This window comes from Carassius carassius, chromosome 19 (assembly GCF_963082965.1).
Source record: "Carassius carassius chromosome 19, fCarCar2.1, whole genome shotgun sequence".
Taxonomy (NCBI): domain Eukaryota; kingdom Metazoa; phylum Chordata; class Actinopteri; order Cypriniformes; family Cyprinidae; genus Carassius; species Carassius carassius.
The window spans coordinates 1,543,149-1,561,235 of NC_081773.1; the positions used below are offsets into that span (position 1 = coordinate 1,543,149).

An 18,087-nucleotide genomic window follows, 5' to 3' on the forward strand; every position below is an offset into this window, starting at 1 on the left:
TGCATCCCTAAAAATGTACACAAATTTTAAATCGCTAGTAAAATTTTAGTTGTTATGCTTTCTGCAACTTTGGGATTGTTAATATTGGACTTTGTACATATGAGTAGTGTCATACTGGATGTTCATAAGTTCTTAACTGCTAGTAACCAACACTGTACTTTATCTTGCTGCACCATGTGTTATTAAGACTGACTGTAGCTATTAGGTTGTAATCTCTCCATAAAGTAATGTGTACTAGTCCTATAATAAGAGGTTTATCTTCAGTTTTTGTTCTGTTAAGAGACATGGCGAATATAAAATGCTTTTGTTTACAAAAAGTTTCCTTTCACTTGCAAAACATGCGTTCCCAGAGAAACTTTGCGCGCAAATGTTTTGCCAGAGAAAGCAGTACTTTTGTGATCAGAACACGAGGGAAAAGCATTGAAATACTTATTCCTCATCATCAGTCATCGAAGTCTAACAGATATGTGGATCCAGATATCTACTAAAGTGTAATGGTGTATAAATTAAACTTATTTCGTTGACACCATACATAACGTACAGCTCGTGCAACCGTTCCATGATCTCAAAATATTATTTTCAGATTTTCTTTTTTAACCAAAATCTGTAACGTGGACTTCCTGCTCCTGTGCCGCAGATCACGTTCACTAAAACATTTGTACAGCACTATGCCTTCATCATGAAGACCCTCATGAAGAGCCACGAGTCGGACACCATGTCCAACCGCATCGTTCACATCAGCGTGCAGCTCTTCAGTAACGAGGAGCTGGCCAGACACGTCACAGAGGAGTGCCAGTTACTGGACATCATGGTCACCGTGCTCCTCTACATGATGGAGAGCTGCCTCATCAAGAGCGAACTGCAAGGTAACAAAACAAACACAGTGGTTGCGGTGTTCAAAATGGCTTTTTATACCATGCGCCATTTGTCAAGTTATTGGATTGCTGGCTACAAATTGTCTTAATGCCTTCGATCTGCCCCAGATGAGGAGAACAATCGTCACGTGGTGGTGAACTGTGGTGAAGCTCTACTGAAGAATAACACCTACTGGCCTTTAGTTAGTGATTTTATTAATATCCTCTCTCACCAAAGTGTGGCCAAGCGCTTCCTGGAGGATCAATCTCTGTTGATGCTCTGGATGAGTTTCGTCTCCTTCTTCCAAGGTCAGTAACTGAGAGAAAATCCTGCAGTCAGAGAGTTTTGGTTTTGAAATTCAGTAGTGCTTTTTCCTTCAGTCCTATGAATCGCACAATGCACATGAATTAGTGATTGCTTGAGATTGATATTGTGACTGTACTTCGAATATGGCTTGGTCTTGAATGCTAACTACATAGTGAAATGCATTCAGGACTGTTCATTTAAGAAAGGTCATTAAGGTTTATTGATAAGAATTAAAGCGCTTCTGTTACAGCTGACACTTGATCTCAGCGAGGCAATGATTCACTCTGATGTTACGGATTTCCTCTCTGTGCCTTTTGCTGTGTTAGGGATGAATCTGAACAAGAGAGAGCTGAATGAGCACGTGGAGTTTGAGTCTCAGACGTATTATGCAGCGTTTGCAGCCGAGCTGGAGGCCTGTGCTCAGCCCATGTGGGGTCTCCTGACACACTGCAAAGTCAAAGTGAGGCTACAGTCTACATGCATCACACTCCAGCATCTTTTGATTTTTAATTTATTTAGATGCTACACACAGAGTTCTTTTTAAGTGTTTAATCATGTATTATTGCATCCATGTGTCTTCTAGAGTTATTGTCGTCGTACAATAGGTGTATGTATCTCGGTTGCTTTTAGGGGCAATTCACACAGAAGACATTTTTGCTTTAACCGCGTTAAGAGTCGATTTACGCGGATACGCGTTATGAGTCATTTTCTCCCGATAACCCCGAAAATAACTTAAATTACACTTTCAGTTTTGATCGTACAGATAAGAGCAATACATCAATCGAATCTGTAAAGGGTCTACTTTTTTTTGTATACAGACATAACAACAAAACTTTGTGCACTTATAAAATAAAGATAATAAACAAGGTGTGCTGTCTGCAGCCTTTCTCTGCGCTGATCTTCATTTACAAAGACGTCATTAAAATGAACTGTAACTCCGTGAATACTCAACGAAGAGACATGAGAGACATCTATAGAAAGCTTGACATGTCTACTTTTAAACTAAACAAGTGCCGCCGAAAACAGATATTCTGTGATAAAGTAATCAATATGAAAACTACTTTCACATCTCCCTTCATTATCTTCTAATGTGACCACGCCCCCGCGCTGAACGCACTATTCAGATTCAAACTGAAGCGCGCAGCTTGAATACGCCCATAACAGAAGAAAAAGCAGCCAGACTGTCCTTCATGATTTGTTATTTTACTGTTTGCTTCGCGATGAGAGGAATAAGACATAATTGACCCCAAAAAGATGTCATGTGGTTGAGGATTTGAGAAATGGATTTCCTCAGAAAAAAAGAATGAAGCACTTTATTCAGCAGAGATCATAAACATGAGTAAGTCTCTTTTTATTTATTTATATACTTGTATAAGTTTTCACATAACGTGTAAACGTTTTACTAGTTAGACTTTTTCCAAACTATAATTCCTGACTAAATGTATAATCAAGTGAAACATTATGAAGTTTCAATAACAATATACAACACTATACCCTTCGAAAGCTTGATGTAAATAATATAAACTTAACACATAAATATAACTGTAACAAATGTAAAAACAATGCTTTTCTTTCCATTTATTCCCCCTAAAAACCCAGAAAAATATTCTCAACTCTTTTCAACATTAATAATAATGATGATAATAATAACAACAAAAGTTTTTTTTTGTTTTTTTTTTTTTGTAGAAAATAAGATTGTTAAAAGGATTTCTGAAGGATTGTGTGACTGGAGTAATGATGCAAAAAATTTGTTTGAAAGTCAGCTTTGATTGTTTCTAATAAACTGTTTAACTGCTCCCCCAAGTGGATATTAAATTATGTTGTGGGATAATTAAATATATTCTTAATAAACTACAAACATAAAATTATATACTTTTATTTTGTTCTCACATTCTCTCTTGTAACTCCTCCCTCTCAGTGGCACAGATGACTGAGAGGCTCATTATGCAGCTCATTATGCGGCTCATTATGCAGCTCATTATGCAGCTCATTATGCAGGCCTTTGTCTTCTCAGGTGTAAATCACAATGATATTTATGGTAGTTGACGCCTACTCGCATATGACTTTTACCAACAAAAAGAGTCTTGTAAAATTTAAATCAATATATTGTTTTCTGTAAGTGAGTAAACAAGATGATTTTCACATAATTTAGAAAGAAAAATTCAAGGCTACAAGCTCCAGTTCTCAGAAATCCCGGGAACCATTGTTCTGTATGTGTTTTTTTGCCTTATTCAAGTTATTTAACATTTTTAGTTTTTCACTAACCATAACCATGCACAACTTTTTTTTTTAATCAAAAACACAATCATTTACTTACATTTCACATATTATTATAGCCCAGTTTGTGCTGATTACAGTGAGATTAGACTTTAGCCATTTAGATGTGTATAAGACTTCTCCAGGCCCCAAAAATACCTTTAGACCTTAGAGGGTTAAAGGGGTCATTGGGTGCGAAATCCGCTTTTACATGTTGTTTGTACATAAATGTGTGTTGGCAGTGTTCGTACACAACAGTGTGTGTTTTTGGCAAGGTAAAAAGGGTGTTGATTTACACTACTACTGAGAAATTTTAACCAAAGTATGTTGTAGACTCAACTTGTGGGAAATGGGCATCCGATGACTCCTTTAAATAAAGGCAGTAGAGATCACAAAGTCGTGCGCAAAGTGCTGCAAAAGATATGAAACATTTGTTCAGTGATCAAACATATCTGTCTAGTGCAAAAAAAAATCTTGTCTAATATAACTTGTTTGTTTGCCGGTTTTTATTGTATTTGTTATACTTGATTTTTTTTTTATAGTTTTTGCCATGACAAAAGCCTAAGATAAAGGCAGAATATTTTCTTAGCGATGGATGCTATTTACAATAAGTGTAAATGGCCACAGGTTCTATTTACACTGTTAAAACAGCAGGATTTTATGCTATTCATACTACTAATTGCAAATAGTGCATTATCAAATAGTAATTTGCTAATAATTATCTGCACAACAGTATTGTAGTACACTATAAAACCGTATGCAATAATAACTTTTTTATTCAAATTATTAAATGGATGCCTCTAGTGATGTTCATTTTAAGCGTTTAACCGTTAACCGACCGTTAAGAATTGTGATCGATTAATACAATTAATAACATAAAATATGTGTTTAGGGAGAGAGAAAAAAACAAGTCGCGTTTTATTTCATTCAGAAATAGGCCTAATGCCGATGCGAAAAATGTTTACAAAGATTATAATAAACACAGACAGCTAGGATATTTTAGTTCACTCCACAACAATTCTTTCGATTAACAGTATTTAGAAAAGAACAAGAATTAAAAATATAGGAAGCTATAGCTATATAAACCACAAGCCAAAACGAATTCATTTAGGATAAAATCATTCGACACAAAATCAAATGTTTCTGTATTTGAATGCCAAATTATTATTTATGTACTTCACTCGCTTTCCAATATCCATGTAAACAAATGTTTTGCATAAAATCACAGCGGTACGGTGATAACATTTAATGTCACAGATTTGACTACATATTCAAACTGAGCAGTGTTTAAATGTTTGACTGACTGTATTTTATGATGATAATGAACAGGCATTGTCAAAGTAGCAAAGCTTAACTGTGTGTGTGCCAGCGCAATCACCTGATTCATTTTCCCCAGTGGTAGCAACTACTCCTTTTAGCCAAAGATAATCGGAATTGTATTATCATTATTTTGTTCATTCACAATAAAAACAAAATAAGCCTTAAAAAAATTGGATTCTCCTTTCTGCCGTCTGTTTCCTTTCGCGCTGCACAAAAATGAACCGAAACTATGCATTCTAGACTACTTGTTGCACAGTTTATCATTCATTTTCTTAAGTAAAAATATATGAGAAATATATTTTTACTTAAGAAAATGAATGATAAACTGTGCAACAAGTAGTCTAGAATGCATAGTTTCATTTTCTCATACACTTTTTGTAAATATTTCTCAGGTGCGTGATGTGAATCCTCATGTTCTGTTGTTTGCTGCTTTTTGCGCATGTAAAGTTAATTCCTGGGAAACAAATGTTGGTATTTTTAACTGGTCACAGACACACTTATCCTTTCTAATTTAATTCAGTTTTAACACCGGCTAACGGTTAACAATCAATTAACGAGCGTTGGTTGTCAGTTAGGAAAAATAACCGAAATGAGCCTCCCTAGATGCCACCTTACTGGGACAATAAAACCCTCCACAACACCTAACCCGACCTGATACTTTTACTTTTCTGATGTGATTTGAAAAGGGAGAAAAAAGTTTGCCAAAAGGTGGATTTGAACTGGGATCAGTCGTGTCAAAGTGACTGCGACACACGTTTTACCCTCTGCTCCACTGGATTTTGTAATGTTGACTAACCGAATCACATGCTGATGGGAATAGCCTCTGCCAACAAGGTGGCCTATTTGTACTATTTGTGTATGTAAATAGACACCCCGTTAAATAAAAATATACCACTACTATTCCGTCTAGTGCATGTTTACAGTAAAAAAAAAACAATGCAATAGCAGTGCAGTGGAATTAATAGTGGCGTTCTGTGTGGACAGCACCTTATTAGTAGAGGTCTTAAAGAGGCTTGTGTGTGAACTAAACATCTTGTGTTTTGTCAGGAAACCCAGGAGTACACGAAGACAGTGGTGCGGTACTGTCTGGAAACTCTTCAGATGTGGTTCGATGCCATTGGGTTTGTAGATGAGGTACGGTCTTGATGTTTACGCTGTTAGATTGTCTTGATCGATGTGGAACCGGCGAGTAACCCCCTCTGTGTCTCTGTCACAGCCTGCCCTCAACCAGCTGACCTTTCATTTACCGCTCCACAGATACTATGCCATGTTCCTCAGCAAGGTGATCAATCAATGATGTATTGATCTTTCAATAGGGTCTGTTTGAAGCCTTTTTTCTTGAGCACGATTGTGTTTTTCGTTGTTTTGCAGGGAGTGAAGTGTCAAGGTCTGGATTTAGACAGTTTGCTTCCTGATCAGGAGATGCTTATGAAGATCATGGTCCACCCTCTTCAGATACAGGTAATCACTGAAACTCTTGCCCACTATGGAGGAAGCAAATGAATGAACAAGTTATCATTTTAAATAATTGACACATACAAATGGAAATGACTAATTCACTTTTAAGTAGACAAATTAATAGACTATTACTGCAGTTAAATAAAATATTACCGTTTCTACATTTAAAATTAATTAAATATTGAACACTATTTAGTTTGTTTTTAAAAGTTGCTAAATAAAACAAAACAGGAAATTGTCATTTTTCATCTGTTTCAGTTTAGAAGTTAAAACCGTTTAAAACATTTTGGTTTATGATGTAATAGTGTGCTTTTGATTTGGATCAAATTCATGCGCAAGGCTTCATTTTGCCGGTCGGTGTATTAATGCTGCTGAAGCAGAGGACATTGTGTTGTGTAAGGTTGCAGCCGTTTGTCATAAATCTTCTCTGATGTCTCGTGTTTCACTTCTGGCATTGACAGTGTTATGGAGCTAATGCCACAGCGTGTGATAAGCAGGCCATGTGTTGATCTGTGTGTGTGTGTGTGTGTGTGTGTGTGCAGGCTAGCCTGTCTGAGATCCACAGTAACATGTGGGTGAGAAACGGGCTGCAGATTAAAGGTCAGGCCATGACTTATGTCCAGTCTCACTTCTGTAACTCCATGATTGACCCGGACATCTACCTCCTGCAGGTAACACGCTGACACCCTTGAGCTCGCTCGCCTCACACTTCTGTGCTGAAATAACTGTTCATCCAGGGGTCAAAATTATTGATTTTAAAATTAAATTTAAATCAAATTTATGCATTTAGCAGACCCTTTTATCCAAAGCGACTTTCACTGCATTCAGGCTATTAATTTTTACCTATTATGTGTTCCCGGGGAATCGAACCCACAACCTTGAATTGAGCTACAGGAACATTTTTATATTGATTTTATGTTGATTATTTGGCACATCATCCAATTATTTTGATGTAATCAATTGGCAGCCCTAATTATTTATTATTTGTACCACTTTGTTCATAAGTCAAAGCCCTTTTGCCGCCTTTGGTTTTGTTTGGTTTTATAAAAAAAAAAAAAATAGGCAAAGGTCATTGTCACTTACAGCATCAAAACATAAATATTTACAATAAATATAAACAATAAATGTGTATATATATATATATATATATATTTTTTTATAGACAACATGATTGTTTCTCAGATTTCCATTTCCATTTTCCATGGCTTGATAATGTGAGGAATATTCCTTCTTTTTTCCCTAAAACCTTTCTTGGTTAATTTTCCCTTGAGGTAAACGTTGTTTCCGAGGCACACCGTAGACGGCAGCACATTTTCTTCAGTAGACCGTTTGATCTGAATAATAACATCATTCATTGAGGGTTAAAGGTCCCTTAGTGTCAAAGTTGAAATTTCCTGGCTTTTTTCACGATAAACGCCCACCGTCCCTCTCTCCTTCTGACAAACCCCCAGACAACAGAGTCCGCTCGTTTTATCACATTTAACCATGGCAGCAGATATGCATCAAATTTCTATTTTGAGGCTGTATTACATCGATTCTGGCACCCAACATCACATCAAGATGATATTTTAAGCTAATTTTTTAAGCAGTTACCCTTTTGTTTTGCTGCCTCAGCTGACCTTAGTTACCTGTGAATGGCCTGGCCATGCGTCACTAAGAAAACAACAGGCCAATCAGAAGAGAGACTCATGAATATTAATTAGATCGGCTAAAATCAACCTGTTCTTAGCAGACCTCCTGAGAAAGGAGCTGCGAAAATATAATGAGATGGTTTTTGGTAAATATACCACAAATATATATTCTTCAGGACATCAAAACCTAAAATAAAACTCCAGTAAAGTGTACCGTGTGGGACCTTTAATGCATTCTTTATAGATATATAATTATCTTCAAGAATCGGCTGAAACGCATCTTTCATCTTTATCTAACTCTAGCACTTTCTTTTCTAATTCTATTCTTATGCCCCTTTTAGAATTACACTCGATTCATTTACTAACATCTTGTTTTCTTAAAAAAAGAAAAAAAAAAGAAAAAAAGAACTAACACTAGCTTCTCTATTCTTTTGTGTTTTCTTTAAATGTATTGTACAATGAACACAAATACAGATTTGTCCCACAATTCCTCTGCCATTAATGAGAGTAGCATGACTTATTTGGGTCTGTTTTTGGTCTTCAGGTGTGTGCGTCCCGACTGGATCCAGATTACTTCATTTCCTCAGTGTTTGAGAGGTGCGACTCCGTCTCAGTCTTGGTTTGTGTGTTCACACTCAGTGATGGCTGCTGAAAGCGATGTGTTTCCGTCAGGTTCAAGGTGGTGGACTTGCTGACGATGGCGTCTCAGCATCAGAACGCAGTGCTGGACTCGGAGCAGGAGAGACCCATGCTGGAGGGAGCGCTGACCTTCCTGGTCATCCTCAGCAGTCTCCGAGTACACTTAGGTGCACAGCTTCTCCAGCTCTAATATGCTACTCCTGAATCTTAGGCTTCTTACAGCTTCAGGAATATGACTGATTACCATTATTAAATTAAATAAGAGCTGTTAAAAATAATGGGACTCACATCTGCATTTTGTAAGCGTGCTCTAGAAACGTTCTGTGTGAACCGAAAGCGAGCGGACTTTCTCTTCATACAGCGTGATGGCACGAGCTTGTCTCGTGTGTTGTGATATTAACTCCTGTCTTTCTCTCTTTGTGTGTCATTGCAGGAATGTCTGATGATGAGATTTTGAGAGCCGAGATGGTGTCACAGCTGTGTATGAATGACCGTACCCACAGTTCCCTGCTGGATCTTGTATCCTTCCACCATGAAAACACGATGTACTCGCAGGAAGTTCTGCTTTGATTGTGTTTTTGCAAGCGTTGGTACATCTTGTCATCTGATTGTACTTGGTTTTGTATCATGAGGTATCACTTTATCAAAATTAAGCACAAAATCATATGTGACCCTGGAGCACAAAACTAGTCTTAAGTTGCATGGGTATGTTTGTAGCAATAGCCAAAAATGCATTGTATGGGGCAAAATTATAAAAAAAAAATCTGCAGCTTTCATATTAATTATAAATCTCAATTTGTAAAAATGTACGCTTATGACTGATTTCATGGTGTCCAGTTTTGTTGTGTAATCTTTGTGGTTAAAAGGGTTCACCATCTGTTTGATTAAGTGTAATTTGTAATTAACTCCATGATTTTTACTGTACATTCCTGCCATAGTCACCACTTATAACCTACTGCTAAATATAATGCAGAAACTTGGCGTTTTTTGTATTGGTATTGTGAAGCGCGCTATACAAATACACTTGAATTGAATCGAGTTGAACCTCTTCTAATATTTTGAAGACATTAGTTGGGGTTTGATGCTTGTCCTTGACTGCAGCTGTAGATCCCGGAGAACCCCAACCCTAAGAGCGGTGTGGTGCCGGGCAGCTGTAGTTTTGAGGAGATGCTGGCTGCTGTAGCTGATTTTAAAGCCCCGGTGTTTGAGCCGGGAGGATCCATGCAGCAGGGCATGTACAGCCCTAAAGGTGACGCACCTTATGCCTTGAGATGTTGTGTGTACCTCTCATTACCTGCAGATGGCACTGTGACTCTATGATTGCGTTGTTGGACACATTTCTCTGCATTAGGACAGAAGCATCTGCTCTCTAGCAATAGTTGGCTCTTTGTTTCTGTTGCCTGTTACTGAACGTGACCAAACAGATTTCTGTACTTTTAAAGTTCAGCTCTAATTGATTTTTTATTAAGATTTAAAAAATAAACATTTTGAAGAAGTCTTTTAAGCTCACCAAGGTTGTATTTTAAACCGAATTCATTATAGAATAAATTTTAATATTGTGAAATATTATTCATTTTTTTAATTTACATTTTACTATAATATACATTTTTAAAAAGTATAATTTAAAAATTGTGCATTGTTAAAGATACATTTTTTTTTTAGCTGCATTTACTCCAGTCTTCAATGTCACATGATCGATCAGAAATAATTTTTTATGCTGATTAGACAAATTGTGTTTATTGACATGTTTTTCATAGTCTGGTCACTGTAACTAATGACACGAGTTTAGGTAACACACCAACTACATATCAGGATATTTCATGTCTGATCCATTCATTCAAACAATGTAATCAAAAATTATACAGTGTTTAAACCAGAAGTCATTTTCCGAAACATGTTTTTATCTAGAACTATGACTGTATTGTGGTTTTAAGCTGATTGCTCTGCTCTCTCCACATGGTGTCAGACTGAGGCTGTTTCAAAACTAACTAACACTGTGTTTATTCCGTGTGTGTGTGTGTGTGTGTGTGTGTGTGTGTGTGTTTTCCAGCGGAGGTCTGGGAGAAAGAGTTTGACCCTATAATGGTGATTCTACGCACAGTGTACCGCAGAGACGTGCAGTCGGCCATGGATCGATACGGAGCATTGTGAGTCTCTGAAGACCTCCTCATTTTAACATTCACTTTATTATTTAAACACTATCCACTGTATGTCTGTTTCACTTCCTTTTGTGCAAATCGAGATTTCTTAACGTATAGCTTATAAATGCACGCAAATCCGGCACGCTTGATACAAACGTGTATTCTGTGAAGTTTTATAATTTTTGTAAATATTAGGGCAGAGATTTTCCTGAGACTAGGACTATAGTTGGCAATCACGAAGGAGGAAATGAGACTAGGAATAGTTTAATATAGTGATGCTGGTAAACAACTGCTGTGGAGCATTCAGTCTCTGAGATGTGCTCATTGATCATCCTGGACCCAAACGGAGGAGAAGACTCTCCTGTGGAGCTGCAAATTGCTGAGTTTTGTGTGCTGTTGACCTTGAGTTTGAGGGTCGCTCTGGGATGGAGGGAATTATCTTCAGGGTCACTACTTCTCTTGTTCTGAGGTGTTCGTGGAGGGACTTGCTCCTGAAATGGGTTTTCCCAATTAGAGTCATGTCACGGAGAATCAATGCATCACACCTCAAATACAGATTCCCTCTCCAACCACAGCCTTTACACACACTACATCACTTCCTGTTCATCTCAGCCACCTGAGGATTTTCCATATGTATGGCAGTAAAAGATGATTCCAGAACATGAGTTTATTTCATTCTATTGAATAGTCCTCTTCTTATTTATTTTACTTATTTCATATTTAGTTATTTTATTTGATATATTTTACATATTTAGCCATACAAGTTTTTTTTATTTATTTTTGATTTAAATCGACGTAAAACTGAAACGCATAATACTTTCCCCCCATGTCATTCCACTTAACTTAATTTCTGAACTTATTTGTATTGTTTTCTTTGTATGTATGGATTACTTGGATTGTTACCGAGATCTGGTTGAAATTTTATGTCAACAGCACCTTTAGAAATATATTTACAGAGAAAAATGGTGATATGTTCAATACTTATTTTACCTGCTGTGTGTGTGTTTATATTTATTTATTCATTTATTTATTTTAGATGCACAAATATAGAATGTTGGGAAAGATGCAAAGATAAGCGTGTCTTAAATGAGAGGGAACCACCAGTAGGTGGCAGCAAGTCGTAATGAGTAAGTCATTGAGTCATTCATTCAAACGATTCAGGCAGATTCGTTCAAGAATGAAACAAATGGCTTTATGAGCGGACCACTGAATCAGTGTTGCTCAGAGATGCGCCACAGTTTTCCTGTGATCTTTGTTTTGAACTATTTTCGTTCAATTTGAACTCTTGCATAAAATCAAAAACTTGAGTCTCTTGGTCACATTGTGTTGCTTAACTAGGCTATTTAATACATATAGAAAAACTAGGTTACATTTTTACCACAGTTTGTTTTTTCTGTGTGCAGTTGTTCATTTGTTTTGATTTCTCCACAAAACCTCTCAACTGGTGCGACCTTTTCACTGTTGATTATCCATTATCAGTAACCGTTTAAACCAAATAAAATAAAATCAGAAGCGTTCTTGCCGAAATGTTAATTTTAATCGGATTATTTGTCCGTTTGGGCAAGTCGAATTCTTTCACTTGCCCCTTCAAAAAATCAGTTTGTCCCACACAAGCATTAATGTGGAGCTCTGTTACTGTAGCCTATATAAGATTCATGTGGTAATGTCAAGCCCTGGCAATAACATCCATCTATAGAATGCATGGCATTAGTAATGACTGCTGAAATAGAAGTTATTTTCCGTTGTCATCTGTAATGTTAAAGCGTATTCAGCTCTCTGTGAATTCAGCGGCCTGGTTAAATGATCGTTTTGCAATGTCTGCAAAATCAACATGAAATGCGTAAGTGTTGGAAAGAAAGATGTCATGTACTGTAAGTGGTTTGTCAGTTTGTGAATATGTTTCGGTTGTGCTTGTGTCCGGCCGCTGGATGATGGATTACCTGTCAAGAGGACTAAATATTTTGTATCCCTCGTTCCTTTCGATGCTAATGGAGTCAGTGATGTCTTTAAATCAGGGCAGCTGTGTTCAGGTCTGATAAAGCTTGAATATTTCTCAAGCACACGTTTTGTTTGCAGTTTTTGTGTGTTTGAATTGTGTCAGCTGCGTTCATGTCCTCTGTGGCTTTACCTCCATAACCTCAGCTGTGCATTGTAACGTGGTTTATACTTTAACGATACTTAGTCTCTAATTTTGTGAATTACTGGAATCATTCACTTACAAAGTGTCACACTTCGTCCTTAAACACAATATGAATCAAAAGCCCAAACATATTGGGAATGTACTGGTCAACCTTTTCCATATAATGGAAAGTGAATGCAGACTTTTAGTTGTAAGTTGACAAAAGCAAATTCGCTTGATGTTTACATCCACAGTAGTTTTTAAAAGTTAGCGTGAGTGTAAAATATTGATGTTACTGTTGATGTCCCAAAATATTTGACATCTACTGAAGAGGTCAGTGAGTAAGGCCTTAAACATGGGTGATTTCCTCAAATAAGCTGTTGTGTGACTTCAGAAGACAAGCTGTGGACAAGGTTTATAATTCCTTTACGGTGAAGGCATTTTGGAGTTCATTTACATCACATTGATTGAAAAGAGCAGCTAGGACAATCTGCTAAATATCTCCTTTTGTATTTTGTAAAAAAAAAAAAATGCTAGAATTGTTATTTTGGTGTGAAATATTTGTTGCGTTTCAGGATTACACTTAAAAATACATATATCAGTATGGAAGCTATGCTGAAGCCATTTGCATTGTTTAATGATTGTTGTCTAATAAGCACTTTTGTAGTTTGAAACAGTCAGGCGTTCAAACGGGGAACCCCTGGCCGCCCTATAAGGAGAGGACCCCCCTGCACCCCTGCTATAAAGGACTGGTGCGCCTTCTGCACTGCAAAACCCTACATATAGTCATCTTTACACTGCTTTACAAGGTGAAACTTATCCTGGAATAATAATGTGTGTGTGTGTGTGTGTGTGTTGGAGGGGGATTTTTCATTTTAAATGCAGATGTCTGCCCATCTAGAAGAAGCAAATACATGGTTTTCCAATTGTCTCTTCACCCCTGTTAACATTCTTTCCATGCTTCTGTTGTTTAGATCTGGATGGATCATCAGACCATGTCTGAACATGTGTTGTGTATGGTGCTCTACCTGATAGAACTTGGACTTGATAATCAGGTCCAGGACGATCAAGTGGAAGAGGTAAGCTTTGTTTTCCTAAAAGAGACTGGTCTAGTCTCAGAATCGTTTAGCACGTACTTCAGTATTGCCAGTACTTTTATTTGTAAATTGGACAGTGCTGGAACTCAAAGGGCACAACGACCTCAGGTTCCTGAACATGCAATGAACACATCCTTAAAATAACACATGCCTTGCTGTGGCGCTTACAGGGCTCCCTTTCAAATAATTTGTGATATACATATGATGGCAATAATCACAAATAACTTTTGGCTACCGGCATTAATCTACAAATTACACAATCACACAAATATTATATTTTAAATTTAAAACACAACATTTGAGTAAAGCATTACTGGATGTTCTTGCCAGTGTTTTAACATCTCTAGACAATTTAATAAACATTTAATGATTAAATATTTAGCTGCTTGCATCTTACCTTGCACTTGATTGGCAATCAAATCAAAACAAATAATTTTGACCATTTTTGACATACAGACTGCAGCTCATTATGTTATTATTTTATAGCAAAGTTGATCTATAATTTCAAACAGGGGCGTCATGCATTCATGATTTTTGAGGGGGCACATTTCGGGAGTATGTCATTCTACAAAAGCACTGTATAACTGATATAGGCTTATTTTTTTATATTTTTTTTCCCTTTTTATTCAAAACAATTCCAAACATGCTTAATATATCAGGAAATATCTCGTTTCTCAAATATGTGTAGGTAAACGCGTTTTGCACCTTTATAGATTGTTATTTGATCAATATATGGAAATGTAGTGTAATCTATTAACTACACATAAAAACCTGACTTTTTACTTAAGTGCCATATCATGCCATAAAATATTTTTAATACGACTGAATTTGCATTTAATGTAAATTTTAATAAAATATTGTAAGATACTTATTTTAACACTTTCATTTTACAGAGAGTAAAGAACATTTACATTATCAAAAAACATTTTCATTCAGTCTAGCCAGAGTTCAGGCACTCTCAAAAACTCCCATTAAAATCACTGAAGCACTTTACATTATGAAACGAATATCTTACTTACATTCGTACGCACAATGACTATTAAATCCAAATAATGCACATTGACATGGATTTTTGCCAATTCCAGCCGACGATTATCGGTGCCGATTAATCGGTCCACCTCTTTTACAAACAGTTGGCTAAAACAAATACAGCATACTTGGAATTATTATTTTTATCCCCCCCCCCCCCCCAAATTAGCCAGCTTTAAGTTCCAATCTGTTTGCATTGGGTTTCGATTTCCTTTGAAACAAAGTAGTGTCCTAACACACTCAACTGAACAACCAGCCAGCCAGCACACTGTACTTACTCTATCAGCACTTAACTAGTTAAATCAGTGTTAGTCCAGAACAGAACACCTTCTGACTAGATTATTTCTGGCAGCTGAAAGCCCAAGCTTTAGGTAAGGATTCCAGACTGGTGTTTTGTCCGTCTCGCTGAGATGTTTTTTCCTGTTCTGTCGTAGGAGCCCTGTATTGAGGAGCACTGCCATGACAGCTGGTTCCCGGGCACCAGTCTGCTGTCTAACCTCCATCACGTGATCAACTTTGTGCGGGTCCGAGTGCCAGAGACGGCACCTGAGGTGGAGAGGAAGCGAGAGAGGGAGAGAGAACGGGAAACTCCAGCCAGCACCAGCTCTGAGAGCAGCAGCTTCGGCCAGGTGAGACACATTCTCTCAGGTGTGAGCGTCGTCTGACTGTCACAGAGCTCTGTTTAGTGCTCATCACATCACTCTCGTTTCACAGAGTTCCCGAAGGCTGACGGGAAATTGGAGAGAGGTAGAAGGATTTGGGAATGATTTTAAAGTGGTGTGAAATGATCTTTAGAGTTCAGTTTGGGATGGTTTGAATGAGGAAGACTGCACTTGTTTTGTTATTCATAGACCAGCTCGTTTCTTGTCATTAGTATTTCCAATAATTATTCTGACGCAAGTTAGTGGGTCTGTGACAAATAAGCTTGTCTGAGATTCTGAAAATGTGAAGAAAATATATTGCTTAAAAATGATGTGCCAATATTTTACAAATGTGAGGTAGTGTTTGCAACAACAACAAAAAAACCTTTAATTAAATGTCAGATGATGAACAATTTTAATACATGACCGTGAATATCTGATGGATGATTTTGTTAAACATTTTTTAACTTTGATTACAAATAATGACATCTTAATAATGGATATTACAGTTGTTGTGAGGATCAAATGCTTAAAATATTAAAATATAAATATGACCGCTTCACTACTTTTTAAAAAAAGAATGAAGTTTTGCCGAGTAACTAAGAACACTACAGTTCAAAAGACTGGGATCAGTAATATCTTATTTTTGTTTTTTTCTTACTAAATAATTATTTTATTCTCATCCAGGCTGCATTTTATTTATTTGATTTATTTGATCATAAATACAGGAAAAAAACTGTGAATTACAATAAAAAAATAACATTTCTATTTGAATATACTTTAAAATATAATTTATTCCTTTGGTGGCAAAGGAGATTTTTCATTCTCAGTTATCTTGTGAAGATTTTATGTAACATTAATAATGTGTTTGTCATTTAAAGAGGTTTATTCAAGTCTTCGGTTATCTAAAGAAATTGCACACAGTCCAGAATCACTAAATTTAATAGGATGTCATTGACCCAATTGCAAATAAATGCACAGGAAATGGAGCACTGGTCATAATGTACCTTCTAGTACTTCTAGTTTTTCTGAGATTGTGTGCGGTTTTTTTTTTTTTTGGGGGGGGGTGCATTGTAAACTGCTCCAGTTTTCTCCTGCTTGGTTTGTTTGACGTGTTCAGAAATGTTCTAGCTAGAGATGAGTTATGAGAGGTAGTTTTCTTTAACTGCATGCGTGATGTATAGTGATCTAATGAGTCTTGAGCCCAGCGGTCAGCGGTTCACTGCTCATCGTTAAATATTCATCCGCTTCAGTGAGACCTGAATACTAATTAAACACACTGACACCTTCCATAAGAGTAAGTACTCAGTATGTGCAAAGGAGTTCTCTCTTATTATGTTGATTTCAGAATTATGTTCTGCCAATCGTGGGTCAGAAATTACATTTAAAATAGAAATGTTTTAATGAGCAATGTCCTTCAATAACCTTCACCTTATTACTTATACTGCACATTCTGATATTTAATATTAGTGCATTTTACTACTACTAATAATTAATAAACTCTTTTTTAAATATCTTTTATCAGGCCCTTGCTAAGACCATGCATTAAAATGATTTAACACCCGGACTAATAATAGCATGTGTATCCCTTGCTGTGAGTGACTATGACCAAGCAAATTTCTCCTCAGCGGGTGAGCTGTCAGTGACTGGTTTTCATGCCTCTGTCTGTGAATTCTCCTCAGAACCTGCGTGAAGCTCAGGTGTTCAGTCTAGTGGCGGAGCGCAGAAGGAAGTTCCAGGAGATCATAAACCGCAGTAACCACGAGGCCAGTCAGGCGGTGCGGCCCAAGTCGTCGTCCTCTCGCTCGCTGCCGCCCGGCTCTCCTCCGCAGCTGGTGACCGAGATCCTGGAGATCGGTGAGAGCATGCTGTCTCTCCTGGTCAAGCTGCACCAGAAACTGTCTGGCAAGCAGAACTCTCTGTCTCTGAGCTGGCTGGCTGAGGTGGATCCAGCCCATCATCCGCACGGAGATGGGTTAACAGCCATCGAAAGGATCCTGGCCAAAGCTGCTGCCCGTAGCCGGCACAGCAAGAGGTGCCTTCAGGAAATCTGTGGAAAGGTGTGTCCACCCATACCGCCCAAGAAGAACAGTCCTGGAGATAAGAAGAGCATGGACAAGGAAGAGAGGTGTGTGTGTGCTCCCAAAAATATCATTTCTGACCCTGGACCACAAAACCAGTCATAAGGGTCAACTTTTCGAAATTGAGATTTATACATCATCGGAAAGTTGAAATAAATAATCTTTCCATTGATGTATGGTTTGTTAGGATAGGACATTATTTGGCCGAGATACAACTATTTGAAATTCTGAAATCTGAGGATGCAAAAAAAAAAAATCTAATCCTTGAGGAAAATCACCTTTAAAGTTGCATATTACTAATCAACAATTGAGTTTTGATATATTTACAGCAGGAAAATATCTTCAAGGAACATGAACTTTACATAATATCCTAATGATTTTTGCATAAAAGAAAAATCTATATTTTTTGACCCATACAATGTATTTTGGGCTATTGCTACAAATATACCCCAGCGACTTAAGACTGGTTTTGTGCTCCAGAATCACATATGTATATTTTTTTCACCCGTACTCA

The 18,087-nt window shown here is 37.2% G+C and overlaps 1 protein-coding gene across 1 annotated transcript in view; it reads left to right on the forward strand.

The window, feature by feature from the left end:
- The window catches only part of LOC132094854 (E3 ubiquitin-protein ligase ubr3), a 64,485-nt gene that overhangs the window by 13,440 nt on the left and 32,958 nt on the right, over positions 1–18,087 (forward strand). The window contains exons 8-23 of the mRNA XM_059499486.1: positions 638–866; positions 984–1,163; positions 1,488–1,621; positions 5,785–5,871; positions 5,954–6,019; positions 6,109–6,198; positions 6,738–6,866; positions 8,371–8,423; positions 8,499–8,632; positions 8,899–8,984; positions 9,573–9,714; positions 10,516–10,612; positions 13,393–13,534; positions 13,700–13,804; positions 15,286–15,480; positions 17,175–17,620. Of these exons, the coding sequence (XP_059355469.1) occupies positions 638–866; positions 984–1,163; positions 1,488–1,621; positions 5,785–5,871; positions 5,954–6,019; positions 6,109–6,198; positions 6,738–6,866; positions 8,371–8,423; positions 8,499–8,632; positions 8,899–8,984; positions 9,573–9,714; positions 10,516–10,612; positions 13,393–13,534; positions 13,700–13,804; positions 15,286–15,480; positions 17,175–17,620 (2,315 nt within the window). The remainder of the gene's footprint in view (positions 1–637; positions 867–983; positions 1,164–1,487; positions 1,622–5,784; positions 5,872–5,953; positions 6,020–6,108; positions 6,199–6,737; positions 6,867–8,370; positions 8,424–8,498; positions 8,633–8,898; positions 8,985–9,572; positions 9,715–10,515; positions 10,613–13,392; positions 13,535–13,699; positions 13,805–15,285; positions 15,481–17,174; positions 17,621–18,087) is intronic.